At 50.2% G+C, this 14,267-nt stretch overlaps 1 protein-coding gene and 1 long non-coding RNA gene across 2 annotated transcripts in view; one reads left to right on the forward strand and one right to left on the reverse strand.

Annotated features, from left to right (window-relative positions):
* Positions 1-14,267, forward strand: part of C2CD3 (C2 domain containing 3 centriole elongation regulator) — a 165,777-nt gene that overhangs the window by 99,033 nt on the left and 52,477 nt on the right. Inside the window, exons 23-27 of the mRNA XM_063950988.1 lie at positions 1,857-2,471; positions 3,062-3,391; positions 3,889-4,027; positions 4,272-4,336; positions 6,884-7,089. Coding sequence (XP_063807058.1) covers positions 1,857-2,471; positions 3,062-3,391; positions 3,889-4,027; positions 4,272-4,336; positions 6,884-7,089 — 1,355 coding nt within the window. The remainder of the gene's footprint in view (positions 1-1,856; positions 2,472-3,061; positions 3,392-3,888; positions 4,028-4,271; positions 4,337-6,883; positions 7,090-14,267) is intronic.
* The window catches only part of LOC134994552 (uncharacterized), a 66,435-nt gene that overhangs the window by 29,836 nt on the left and 22,332 nt on the right, over positions 1-14,267 (reverse strand). The gene's annotated exons all lie outside the window — the stretch shown is intronic.

Genomic DNA, 14,267 nt, shown 5'->3' on the forward strand with positions numbered 1-14,267 from the left:
GCTTCTGTTCCTGAAGTTCAGACGTTTGTCAAAGGGGTACTGCATATACAGCCTACTTTTGTGCCTCCAGTGGCACCTTGGGATCTCAATGTAGTGTTGAGTCTCCTAAAATCACATTGGTTTGAACCACTCACCACTGTGGATTTGAAATATCTCACATGGAAAGTGGTCATGCTGTTAGCCCTGGCTTCAGCCAGGCGTGTCTCTGAATTGGCGGCTTTATCATATAAAAGCCCTTACCTAATTTTTCATTCAGACAGGGCAGAACTGAGGACTCGCCCTCAATTTCTCCCTAAGGTGGTTTCAGCGTTTCACATGAACCAGCCTATCGTGGTACCTGCGGCGACTAGGGACTTGGAGGACTCCAAGTTGCTGGACGTAGTCAGGGCCCTGAAAATATATGTTTCCAGGACAGCTGGAGTCAGAAAATCTGACTCGCTGTTTATCCTGTATGCACCCAACAAGCTGGGTGCTCCTGCTTCTAAGCAGACGATTGCTCGTTGGATTTGTAGTACAATTCAGCTTGCACATTCTGTGGCAGGACTGCCACAGCCAAAATCTGTAAAAGCCCATTCCAAAAGGAAAGTGGGCTCATCTTGGGCGGCTGCCCGAGGGGTCTCGGCTTTACAACTTTGCCGAGCAGCTACTTGGTCAGGGGCAAACACGTTTGCAAAATTTTACAAATTCGATACCCTGGCTGAGGAGGACCTGGAGTTCTCTCATTCGGTGCTGCAGAGTCATCCGCACTCTCCCGCCCGTTTGGGAGCTTTGGTATAATCCCCATGGTCCTTACGGAAGTCCCAGCATCCACTAGGACGTCAGAGAAAATAAGAATTTACTTACCGATAATTCTATTTCTCGTAGTCCGTAGTGGATGCTGGGCGCCCATCCCAAGTGCGGATTGTCTGCAATACTTGTATATAGTTATTGTTACAAAAAAATCGGGTTGTTTATTGTTGTGAGCCATCTTTTCAGAGGCTCCTACGTTTATCATACTGTTAACTGGGTTCAGATCACAGGTTGTACGGTGTGATTGGTGTAGCTGGTATGAGTCTTACCCGGGATTCAAAATCCTTCCTTATTATGTACGCTCGTCCGGGCACAGTATCCTAACTGAGGCTTGGAGGAGGGTCATAGGGGGAGGAGCCAGTGCACACCAGCTAGTCTAAAGCTTTTACTTTTGTGCCCAGTCTCCTGCGGAGCCGCTATTCCCATGGTCCTTACGGAAGTCCCAGCATCCACTACGGACTACGAGAAATAGAATTATCGGTAAGTAAATTCTTATTTTCATACCAAAATCCCAGGTCCAATCCCATGGTTCCAATCAGGGAAAGACCCCGTTCACACTGTGTCTCCAACTCGGGTTATTCCCAGGTCGGACCCATTTACGCTGCATCTCCTAGGGCTGGAGATCCCGCTCTTCCTGTACTGTGAATGGGACTTGGTTCGGACTGCTCACACTACCCGTTTGTTTTGTTTTTTGCTTTTTGGGAGGACCCTTTCACACCGAGCCGGAACCTTGGTTTACACCTCAATAACCTGGGATGAAGCGGTGGTGTAAAAAGGGTATAAGTCTATATACTAAATTATATATAACAGTACGCAATGTATCTCTGGATTAAAGGTCTAGGAACCAAGTAAAGGACTAGGAATCCACATGACGTCTGTTCCTAGTCCTTTACCCAGGAGATACATTGTGTAGTATTTATCTTTTTGGTAACTTCAACCCTATTAGATCTGTAGTTCTTTGTAAGACTATTCTTATGCCTATCCCAAGCGAGTATATGTGCTTATATGTCCGCACACTCCTACATGAAGCACTACAACATTGTGGCTCTCCAACGTTTGTCTTTTAGGAATTTCCGGCTGGTACCCAGTGATGATCCCCGAGGACACCAAGTTGACCAGTTTGTCGGGCATCTTGGAGAATGTTGTGGGTGGCCTGGAGCTTTCTGTTGGTTTCGCTCATCACTCAGATAGAGAACGTGTGCTGGAGGTTGCTCGAGGGCTGGGCTGGAGTGAATATGAGGATGAAGTTGAGGCTCATTCTGGAGATGAGTGGCAGAAGGAAGACCTGGTCAACCTGTCCGTTACTATTCCCAAGATCTGGCTTCCGGTGCACTGTCTTCTGATCGCAGGGCACCGACACATCCAGAAGAGCACTTATTGCTATCTAAGGTACAAGCTGTACGATAAAGAAGCGGTCTGTTCCCCCTTGAAAAGGCCGACGCTTTCTGAAGATAGCCAGCAGGCAACCGTTGTGTTTGAGCAGTCGAGGAGCATAGAACTGATGAAACACCAACCTCTTGTATGGTACCTGAGGGAGGAGAAGTTAGAAATTCAAATCTGGCGCTCCTACGGCAAGGACACCAGTGGGCCGAGACCTCAAGAGACTGACCGTCTTCTCGGATGTGCCTATGTGGATCTTACCGCTCTCTCCGAAAACACTCCTCGGACTCTGTCAGTTAGCGGTAGGTCTATTGATTTGTCCACTCCTTTGTCAGGGACGGCGTTCTAAATTTATGTAGCACTTTTTGCGTTTTTCTGATCCTTTACTTGTATTACAGGCCCCCGTTATCTTATGTCACATGACTCGTTTTCAGTGTGTTTTAGTGACTATCTCGTACCTACTTAAACTACAATTCCATTGTTTACTGTGCACTAGTAGAACCAGGGAGCTCCCATAACTAGGAACCCTGGAGATCACCACCCTTGTGGTGCTTCTAAACACAACCGCTCAAGGGAAGTTTGAGAGGTGACCTGGCCCATTGGACGGTTGCCAGGTGTTTAATAGAACTTTGAAAGATTGTTCCGAGGAGCCTGAAAATGCATCATGTTTGGGTGCAATTGGTGGTGGTCTCCTGAATTAAGGAGTAAAAGCACTCTGGTGTAATTACTTGTGGCGTGGTGGATTCATCTCTGTCTCCCCATCGCTCCCTTTTAGAAACACAAACCCAACAAACGAGCGACTTAAAAAAAATACTCAAAATTAAAAACTGAGCGAAGAGAACGGTGACAGCTGCTCAGTGGTGGCTGAAAACCTCTTCTACTTATTTTACAGGTGTTTATCCCTTGTTCAAGCGTAATTCCCCCAATCTGTGGGGCGCCGCAGTGAGGGCTCACCTGTCTATGGGCTCCGCCTATCACCCTACGGTAACTGCCCGGTGCCCAAGCTCTGCAGAGGAGCAGAGCCTCGATGAGGACGACGAAGCACAGGACGTCTCCGGGCAGAATACTGATGGGGGACAAGAGGATCACGTTGGGACTAATGAGACGGAACGGCCTGATAATCCTCGGAAGAGCTCCGGCAGTCAGCCAGTCGATGTCGATCTGGAGAACACGTTTGCTGTGAATATAGTTGTAGAACGAGCGATGCACCTCAGCCTGAAAGGTAACGCCGCCATGCAGACATACGTTATTTTAATGTTACAGCTACCAGTCTAATCCATCTAACAGAACTTTACCATCACCACTTTGAGATGGCTGCGGTTGGAGGAGGGCAAGGCCTGGGACGACATATTGGTTCCTGGGTACACATTAAACGATGTGAGGAAGTCAAAGTGACATATCGCTTATCACCCGGTTGGCCATGCAGCAGTGCCGACTGAGCGACGACGCTAGTGATCATGGGCACCCGCGTATCGGACATAGACACTGAGCGATATCTCCAATGTGTCATTCCGGATCTGTCGAAAACGACACATGGGGCCGATATCATCCCAGTGTGTACCCTGCGTCAGTGTGAGACCGTTATACAGTGCCGCAATCACAGAGACTGATTTACCTGGAAAAGCTGAGAATTTTATATTTGTTTCTGGGCTTCGCAGTTTAACTCTTTGCAAGCAGATGTCTAATGTTATCCGTGTCCTTCGCCTTGTCCTGTTACAGGGAGCCCTCTGACGGAGCGAGCCGTGTCCACACCCAGCTGCTGTGTGTCCTTTCCTGTAGCCGGTGACGCAACTCCTGTAGCTACCCCGATAATGGGCAACACGGACTCCCCGACGTGGAACTTTCAGCTCCAAGCCAGGTAACGAGCCCTCGTGCGTTACAGTACAGTGAGTGACGTGTGGGGCTGGCCCAATTGTGACCCAATCCTATCATCATTGGCTTATGTGTAGAGTCAGCTTCTGTCCCTATATAGTGGTTCAGCAGAGGCTGCGTCTCTCGTTCTGTCACCTGGGCAGTGATGCTGATCTCCTCACACACATACGTCATACATGTCACTGACCATAGAGAGTAAATGCTTCCTGTTCTTGTGTTTGTTACTGTAGGTTGAGCAGAGAGCTTCTTCTGGACCCGCAGCAGACCTTAGTGTTCAAGGTGTGGCATAAAGCAGGTAATATACAATCACGTGTAGTATATAGATGGGTGTATTCCGTAGCATCCTGTGGAGATCATTGGGCTGCTGCATGTCAGTAATAGACACAAGGGACATGGCCCTGCAGAGCCGTGTGCCGGCCGGTGTGTGTAAATCAGGGATATAACGCAGGGCGCTGAGATCAGGAACAGATCACCCCACTGATAGAAATACATTGGCCGTATTGTCACATGTACACTTGTAGCAATAGTTGTTTGATATTCTTAGCAAATGTCTCTTTGTACACTTTACTATCTGTGATAAATGTGTATTATGTCTATGATTTGGAGCATGTGTCATGCAGTTGTGTCCGTGTTACATGTGTGTGATGCTATCCGTGTGACTCTATATATGTACCCAGACATGTCTCTGGTATCCTGCAGATGTGTCCGTGTTACACGTGTGTTGTTATCCGTGTGACTGTATTAGTGAACCCTGACACCTCTCTGGTCTCCTACAGATGTGTCCGTGTTACGCATGTGTGTTGCTATCCGTGTGTCTGCATTAATTTACCCTGACGCCTCTCTGGTCTCCTTCAGATGTGTCCGTGTTACACGTGTGTGTTGCTATCTATGTGTCTGTATTAGTGTACCCTGGCACCTCTCTGGTCTCCTACGGATGTGTTCGTATTACATGTATGTGTTGCGGTCCGTGTTTGTATTATTTACCCTCAGGCCCCTCTGGTTTCCTGCAGATGTGTCCGTGTTACACGTGTGTGTTGTTATCCGTGTGTCTGTATTTACCCTGATGCCTCTCTGGTCTCCTACAGATGTGTCCGTTACACGTGTGTGTTGCTATCTATGTATCTGTATTACTGTTCCCTGACTTCTGCAGAGGTGTCCGTGTTACGTGTGTGTTGCTATCCGTGTGTCTGTATATGTGTACCCTAACGCCTCTCTGGTCTCCTGCAGTTGTGTCCATGCTACACGTGTGTGTTGCTATGCGTGTGACTGTATATGTGTACCCTGACGCCTGTGTGGTCGCCTGCAGATGTATCCGTGTTACACGTGTGTGTTGCGATCCATGTGACTGTATATGTGTACCTTGACGCCTTTCTGGTCTCCTGCAGGTGTGTCCATGTTACACGTGTGTGTTGCTATCCGTGTGTCTGTACATGTGTACCCTGACACCTCTGGTAACCTCCAGATGTGTCCGTGTTACACGTGTGTTGCTATCCGTGTGTATGTGTACCCTGACGCCTCTCTGGTCTCCTGCAGATGTGTCCGTGTTACACGTGTATGTTGCTATCCGTGTGTCTGTATATGTATACCCTGACGCCTCTGGTCTCCTGCAGATGTGTCCATGTTATACGTGTGTTGCTATCCATGTGACTGTATATGTGCACTCTGACACCTCTCTGATCTCCTGCAGATTTGTCCAGGTTACCGTGTGTCTGTATATGTATACCCTGACGCCTCTGTGGTCTCCTGCAGATGTGTCCGTGTTACATGTGTGTGTTGCTATGCGTGTGTATGTGTACCCTGACGCCTCTCTGGTCTCTTGCAGATGTGTCAGTGTTACATGTGTGTGTTGCTATGCCTGTGTATGTGTACCCTGACGCCTCTGTGGTCTCCTGCAGATGTGTCGGTGTTACATGTGTGTGTTGCTATGCGTGTGTATGTGTACCCTGACACCTCTCTGGTCTCTTGCAGATGTGTCAGTGTTACATGTGTGTGTTGCTATGCGTGTGTATGTGTACCCTGACGCCTCTCTGGTCTCCTGCAGATGTGTCGGTGTTACATGTGTGTGTTGCTATGCGTGTGTATATGTACCCTGACGCCTCTCTGGTCTCCTGCTGATGTGTCTGTGTTACATGTGTGTGTTGCTATGCGTGTGTATGTGTACCCTGACGCCCCTATGGTCTCCTGCATATGTGTCGGTGTTACATGTGTGTGTTGCTATGCGTGTGTATGTGTACCCTGACGCCTCTCTGGTCTCTTGCAGATGTGTCAGTGTTACATGTGTGTGTTGCTATGCGTGTGTATGTGTACCCTGACGCCCCTATGGTCTCCTGCATATGTGTTGGTGTTACATGTGTGTGTTGCTATGCGTGTGTATGTGTACCCTGACGCCTCTCTGGTCTCCTGCAGGTGTGTCAGTGTTACATGTGTGTGTTGCTATGCGTGTGTATGTGTACCCTGACGCCACTATGGTCTCCTGCAGATGTGTCGGTGTTACATGTGTGTGTTGCTATGCGTGTGTATGTGTACCCTGACGCCACTATGGTCTCCTGCAGATGTGTCGGTGTTACATGTGTGTGTTGCTATGCGTGTGTATGTGTACCCTGACGCCTCTCTGGTCTCCTGCAGGTGTGTCAGTGTTACATGTGTGTGTTGCTATGCGTGTGTATGTGTACCCTGACGCCACTATGGTCTCCTGCAGATGTGTCGGTGTTACATGTGTGTGTTGCTATGCGTGTGTATGTGTACCCTGACGCCTCTCTGGTCTCCTGCAGATGTGTCCGTGTTACACGTGTGTTGCTATGCGTGTGTATGTGTACCCTGACACCTCTCTGGTCTCCTGCAGATGTGGAGCGAGTGCTGGGCTTCGCCTCCGTGGATCTCTCGCCGTTACTCTCCGGTTTCCAGTCAGTGTGCGGCTGGTATAATATAGGTGACTTTGCCGGGCAATGCCAGGGACAGATAAAAGTCTCCGTCACTCCACTTGAAAACATTTCCCATCTAAAGGAGGAGAGACGGGTGAGGAGCGAGGCTGCTGCAGGACGATCTGAGGTGTGTGATACTCATCTGACATACGGAGGCATCATGTGTTATTCATAGGAGTACCATCCGCACCCTGTGCAATCCCCTGATTACCTCTACACCAAAACCAGTGCGACTGAGCCTGAATCTGTATACAAAGCGCTGTGATGCAGTTAGGAGCTGGTTGGTTGGTACTTTATCTCTCTCCAAGGCTTAGTACATACACCCCATAGACACTAGGTGTGGGAGGACCCATCTTGTATGTATTGCTATACTCTATTGCAGTGGTGGGGAACCTCCGGCCCGCGGGCCGTATAGGTATTTGGTCCGGCCCACCAGCTTGTGTCAGTGAGACACGCTGCCGCTCAGTCCGGCGGCAGCGTGTCTCAGCTGTCAGAACAGGGAGGAGAGCGCGGCTGTCGAGTGGGAGCGGCGGCGTGTAGTACTTCAAACCAGCCGCCGGTCCGTGAGCCAATCAGAGCTCGCGGACCGGCAGCCAATCAGGAGCCACGGCTGCCGGTCCGCGAGCTCTGATTGGCTCTCGAACCGGCGGCTGGTTTGAAGTACTACACGCCGCCGCTCCCACCCGACAGCCGCGCTCTCCTCCGTGTCCCGCCGAAAGGAGCACGGTAAGCAGCACAGAGGGGAGAGGGCATTTGTATACCTGGCACTGTGGGGGCATTTGTATACCTGGCACTGTGGGGGCATTTGTATACCTGGCACTGTGGGGGCATTTGTATACCTGGCACTGTGGGGACATTTGTATACCTGGCACTGTGGGGGCATCTGTATAACTGGCACTGTGGGGGCATTTGTATACCTGGCACTGTGGGGGCATCTGTATAACTGGCACTGTGAGGGGCATTTGTATACCTGGCACTGTGGGGGCATCTGTATACCTGGCACTGTGGGGACATCTGTATACCTGGCACTGTGAGGGGCATTTGTATACCTGGCACTGTGAGGGGCATTTGTATACCTGGCACTGTGAGGGGCATTTGTATACCTGGCACTGTGAGGGGCATTTGTATACCTGGCACTGTGGGGACATCTGTATAACTGGCACTGTGAGGGGCATCTGTATACCTGGCACTGTGGGGGCATCTGTATACCTGGCACTGTGGGGCATCTGTATACCTGGCACTGTGGGGATATCTGTATACCTGGCACTGTGGGGACATCTGTATACCTGGCACTGTGAGGGGCATTTGTATACCTGGCACTGTGGGGGCATTTGTATACCTGGCACTGTGAGGGACATCTGTATACCTGGCACTGTGAGGGGCATTTGTATACCTGGCACTGTGAGGGGCATTTGTATACCTGGCACTGTGAGGGGCATTTGTATACCTGGCACTGTGGGGGCATTTGTATACCTGGCACTGTGGGGGCAATTGTGGATCTGGCACCGCATCATTGGGGGCATATGTGTATCACGTCCCATTTTAACTGGCCACACCCATTTTTCTCTGACGTCCTAGTGGATGCTGGGAACTCCGTAAGGACCATGGGGAATAGCGGCTCCGCAGGAGACTGGGTACAAAAGTAAAGCTTTAGGACTACCTGGTGTGCACTGGCTCCTCCCCCTATGACCCTCCTCCAAGCCTCAGTTAGATTTTTGTGCCCGGCCGAGAAGGGTGCACACTAGGGGCTCTCCTGAGCTTCTTAGTGAAAGTTTAGTTTTAGGTTTTTTATTTTCAGTGAGACCTGCCGGCAACAGGCTCACTGCATCGAGGGACTAAGGGGAGAAGAAGCGAACTCACCTGCGTGCAGAGTGGATTGGGCTTCTTAGGCTACTGAACACCATTAGCTCCAGAGGGACCGAACACAGGCCCAGCCTCTGAGCTCGGTCCCAGAGCCGCGCCGCCGCCCCCCTTACAGAGCCAGAAGCAAGAAGAGGTCCGGAAAAATCGGCGGCAGAAGACATCAGTCTTCAACAAGGTAGCGCACAGCACTGCAGCTGTGCGCCATTGTTACTCAGGCACACTTCACACTTCGGTCACTGAGGGTGCAGGGCGCTAGGGGGGGGCGCCCTGAGCAGCAATGTAAACACCTTGGCTGGCATAAATACACCACATATAACCCCCAGGGCTATATGGATGTATTTTAACCCCTGCCAGAACTCACCAAAAAGCGGGAGAAAAGGCCGCCGAGAAGGGGGCGGCGCCTATCTCATCAGCACACGGGCGCCATTTTCCATCACAGCTCCGCTGGAAGGACGTCTCCCTGACTCTCCCCTGCAGTCCTGCACTACAGAAAAGGGTAAAAAAGAGAGGGGGGCACTAATTTGGCGCAGTTTTGATACTAACAGCAGCTATAAAGGGAAAAGCACATTTTATAGTGGTATTCCTGTCTATATATAGCGCTCTGGTGTGTGCTGGCATACTCTCCCTCTGTCTCCCCAAAGGGCTAGTGGGGTCCTGTCCTCTATCAGAGCATTCCCTGTGTGTGTGCGGTGTGTCGGTACGATTGTGTCGACATGTTTGAGGAGGAAAATGAGATGGAGGCGGAGCAATTGCCTATTATAGAGTTGTCACCCCCTAGGGAGTCGACACCTGAGTGGATGAGCTTATGGAAGGAATTGCGTGACAATGTCAGCTCTTTACGACAGACAGTTGACGACATGAGACAGCCGGCTACTCAGCTTGCGCCTGTCCAGGGGTCTCAAACGCCATCAGGGGCTTTAAAACGCCCGTTACCTCAAATGGCAGACACAGACACGGATACTGACTCCAGTGTCGATGATGAGGAGACAAACGTGACTTCCACTAGGGCCACACGTTACATGATTGAAGCAATGAAAAATGTATTGCATATCTCTGATAATACAAGTACCACTAAAAAGGGTATTATGTTTGGTGAGAAAAAACTGCCTGTAGTTTTTCCTGTATCCGAGGAATTAAATGAAGTGTGTGATGAGGCGTGGGTTTCCCCCGATAAAAAACTGGTAATTCCTAAAAGGTTATTGGCATCGTACCCTTTCCCGCCAGAGGATAGGGCACGTTGGGAAACACCCCCTAGGGTGGATAAAGCGCTCACACGCTTGTCTAAACAGGTAGCACTACCCTCTCCTGATACGGCCGCCCTAAAGGAACCTGCCGATAGAAAGCTGGAGAATATCCTAAAATGTATATACACTCACACGGGTGTTATACTGCGACCAGCAATCGCCTCAGCCTGGATGTGCAGTGCGGGCCTGGCGTGGTCGGATTCCCTGACTGAAAATATTGATACCCTAGATAGGGACAGTATATTACTGACTATAGAGCATTTGAAGGATGCATTTCTATATATGCGTGATGCACACAGGGATATTTGCCGACTGGCATCAAGAGTTAGCGCGCTGTCCATTTCTGCAAGAAGAGGTTTATGGACGTGGCAGTGGTCAGGTGATGCGGATTCTAAAAGGCACATGGAAGTATTGCCTTATAAGGGGGAGGAGTTATTTGGGGTAGGTCTATCAGACCTGGTAGCCACGGCAACTGCTGGAAAATCCAAATTTTTACCCCAGGTAGCTTCTCAACCTAAGAAGACGCCGTATTATCAGGTGCAGTCCTTTCGGCCCCATAAGGGCAAGCGGGCAAAAGGCGCCTCATTTCTGCCCCGTGGCAGAGGGAGAGGAAAAAGGCTGCAGCAAACAGCCAGTTCCCAGGAACAAAAGCCCTCTCCCGCCTCCGCAAAGTCCTCAGCATGACGCTGGGGCTTTACAAGCGGACTCAGGCACGGTGGGGGCCCGTCTCAAGAAATTCGAGACTTCTCCCCCTCGCCGTTTCATAAAGTCTGCTTTACCGACGTCTCCCTCAGACAGGGAGGCAGTATTGCAAGCCATTCACAGGCTGTATTCCCAGCAGGTGATAATCAAGGTACCCCTCCTGCAACAGGGAAAGGGGTTCTATTCCACACTATTTGTGGCACCGAAGCCGGACGGCTCGGTGAGACCAATTTTAAATCTAAAATCCTTGAGCACTTACATACAAAGGTTCAAATTCAAGATGGAGTCACTCAGAGCAGTGATTGCAAACCTGGAAGAAGGGGACTATATGGTCTCTCTGGACATCAAAGATGCTTACCTACATGTCCCAATTTACCCTTCTCCAAGGGTACCTCAGGTTTGTGGTACAGAACTGTCACTATCAGTTTCAGACGCTGCCGTTTGGATTGTCCACGGCACCCCGGGTCTTTACCAAGGTAATGGCCGAAATGATGATACTCCTTCGAAAGAAGGGAGTGTTAGTTATCCCTTACTTGGACGATATCCTGATAAGGGCAAGATCCAGAGAACAGTTGGAAGTCGGGGTAGCACTATCTCAGATAGTGCTGCGGCAGCACGGTTGGATTGTCAATATTCCATAATCGCAGCTGATCCCGACGACACGCCTGCTATTCCTAGGGATGATCCTGGACACAGTCCAGAAAAAGGTGTTTTCTCCCGGAGGAGAAAGCCAGGGAGTTATCCGAACTAGTCAGAAACCTCCTAAAACGAGGCCAAGTGTCAGTGCATCAGTGCACAAGGGTCCTGGGAAAAATGGTGGCTTCCTACGAAGCAATTCCATTCGGCAGATTCCACGCAAGAACTTTCCAGTGGGACCTGCTGGACAAATGGTCCGGATCGCATCTTCAGATGCATCAGCGGATAACCCTGTCACCAAAGACAAGGGTGTCTCTCCTGTGGTGGTTGCAGAGTGCTCATCTTCTAGAGGGCCGCAGATTCGGCATTCAGGACTGGGTCCTGGTGACCACGGATGCCAGCCTGCGAGGCTGGGGAGCAGTCACACAGGGAAGAAATTTCCAGGGCTTGTGGTCAAGCCTGGAGACATCACTTCACATAAATATTTTGGAGCTAAGGGCCATTTACAATGCCCTAAGCCAAGCAAGACCTCTGCTTCAAGGTCAGCCGGTGCTGATCCAGTCGGAAAACATCACGGCGGTCGCCCACGTAAACAGACAGGGCGGCACAAGAAGCAGGAGGGCAATGGCAGAAGCTGCAAGGATTTTTCGCTGGGCGGAAAATCATGTGATAGCATTGTCAGCAGTGTTCATTCCGGGAGTGGACAACTGGGAAGCAGACTTCCCCAGTAGGCACGACCTCCACCCGGGAAAGTGGGGACTTCACCCAGAAGTCTTCCACATGATTGTAAACCATTGGGAAAAACCAAAGGGGACATGATGGCGTCCCGCCTAAACAAAAAATTGGACAGGTATTGCGCCAGGTCAAGGGACCCTCAGGCAATAGCTGTGGACGCTCTGTTAACACCGGGGGGGTACCAGTCAGTGTATGTGTTCCTTCCTCTTCCTCTCATACCAAAAGTACTGAGAATTATAAGACGGAGGGGAGTAAGAACTATACTCGTGGCTCCGGATTGGCCAAGAAGGACTTGGTACCCGGAACTTCAAGAGATGCTCACGGCGGACCCGTGGCCTCTACCTCTAAGAAGGGACCTGCTCCAGCAAGGACCCTGTCTATTCCAAGACTTACCGCGGCTGCGTTTGACGGCAGGGCGGTTGACCGCCGGATCCTGACGGAAAAAGGCATTCCGGATGAAGTCATCCCTACCCTGATCAAGCCAGGAAGGATGTAACCGCAAAGCATTATCACCGCATTTGGCGAAAATATGTTGCGTGGTGCGAGGCCAGTAAGGCCCCGATGGAGGAATTTCAACTAGGTCGATTCCTGCATTTCCTGTAAACAGGAGTGTCTATGGGCCTAAAATTGGGGTCCATTAAGGTTCAAATTTCGGCCCTGTCAATTTTCTTCCAGAAAGAACTAGCTTCAGTTCCTGAAGTTCAGACGTTTGTAAAAGGGGTACTGCATATACAGCCTCCTTTTGTGCCTCCCAGTGGCACCTTGGGGAGCTCAATGTAGTTTTGGGGTTCCTAAAGTCACATTGGTTTGAACCACTTGAATCTGTGGAGTTAAAATATCTCACATGGAAAGTGGTCATGTGGTTGGCCCTGGCCTCGGCCAGGCGCGTGTCAGAATTGGCGGGCTTTATCCTATAAAAGCCCTTATCTGATCTTCCATTCAGACAGGGCGGAATTGAGGACTCGTCCTCATTTTCTCCCTAAGGGGTTTCAGTGTTTCATCTGAACCAACCTATTGTGGTACCTGCGGCTACTAGTGACTTGGAGGACTCCAAGTTGTTGGACGTAGTCAGGGCCTTGACAATATATGTTTCCAGGACGGCTGGAGTCAGGAAATCTGACTCGCTGTTTATCCTGTATGCACCCAACAAGCTGGGTGCTCCTGCTTCTAAGCAGACTATTGCTCGTTGGATTTGTAGTACAATTCAGCTTGCACATTCTGTGGCAGGCCTGCCACAGCCAAAATCTGTAAAAGCCCATTCCACAAGGAAGGTGGGCTCATCTTGGGCGGCTGCCCGAGGGGTCTCGGCGTTACAACTTTGCCGAGCAGCTACTTGGTCAGGGGCAAACACGTTTGCTAAATTCTACAAATTTGATACCCTGGCTGAGGAGGACCTGGAGTTCTCTCATTCGGTGCTGCAGAGTCATCCGCACTCTCCCGCCCGTTTGGGAGCTTTGGTATAATCCCCATGGTCCTTACGGAGTTCCCAGCATCCACTAGGACGTCAGAGAAAATAAGAATTTACTTACCGATAATTCTATTTCTCGTAGTCCGTAGTGGATGCTGGGCGCCCATCCCAAGTGCGGATTGTCTGCAATACTTGTACATAGTTATTGTTACAAAAATCGGGTTATTATTGTTGTGAGCCATCCTTCCAGAGGCTCCTCTGTTATCATGCTGTTAACTGGGTTCAGATCACAAGTTGTACGGTGTGATTGGTGTGGCTGGTATGAGTCTTACCCGGGATTCAAAATCCTTCCTTATTGTGTACGCTCGTCCGGGCACAGTATCCTAACTGAGGCTTGGAGGAGGGTCATAGGGGGAGGAGCCAGTGCACACCAGGTAGTCCTAAAGCTTTACTTTTGTGCCCAGTCTCCTGCGGAGCCGCTATTCCCCATGGTCCTTACGGAGTTCCCAGCATCCACTACGGACTACGAGAAGTAGAATTATCGGTAAGTAAATTCTTATTTTTTGGCGCGTGCGCACCTCCGGCGCGCACACACAGTACCTCTAAGGGGCAGACCTACTGGGGGGCAGGGTAATTTTTTAAGTTGAGAATTTTTGTATGGCCCCCGAAGGATTTTATAAATATCCAAATGGCCCTCGGTAGAAAAAAGGTTCCCCA

This window comes from Pseudophryne corroboree, chromosome 2 (genome assembly GCF_028390025.1).
Source record: "Pseudophryne corroboree isolate aPseCor3 chromosome 2, aPseCor3.hap2, whole genome shotgun sequence".
Taxonomy (NCBI): Eukaryota; Metazoa; Chordata; class Amphibia; order Anura; family Myobatrachidae; genus Pseudophryne; species Pseudophryne corroboree.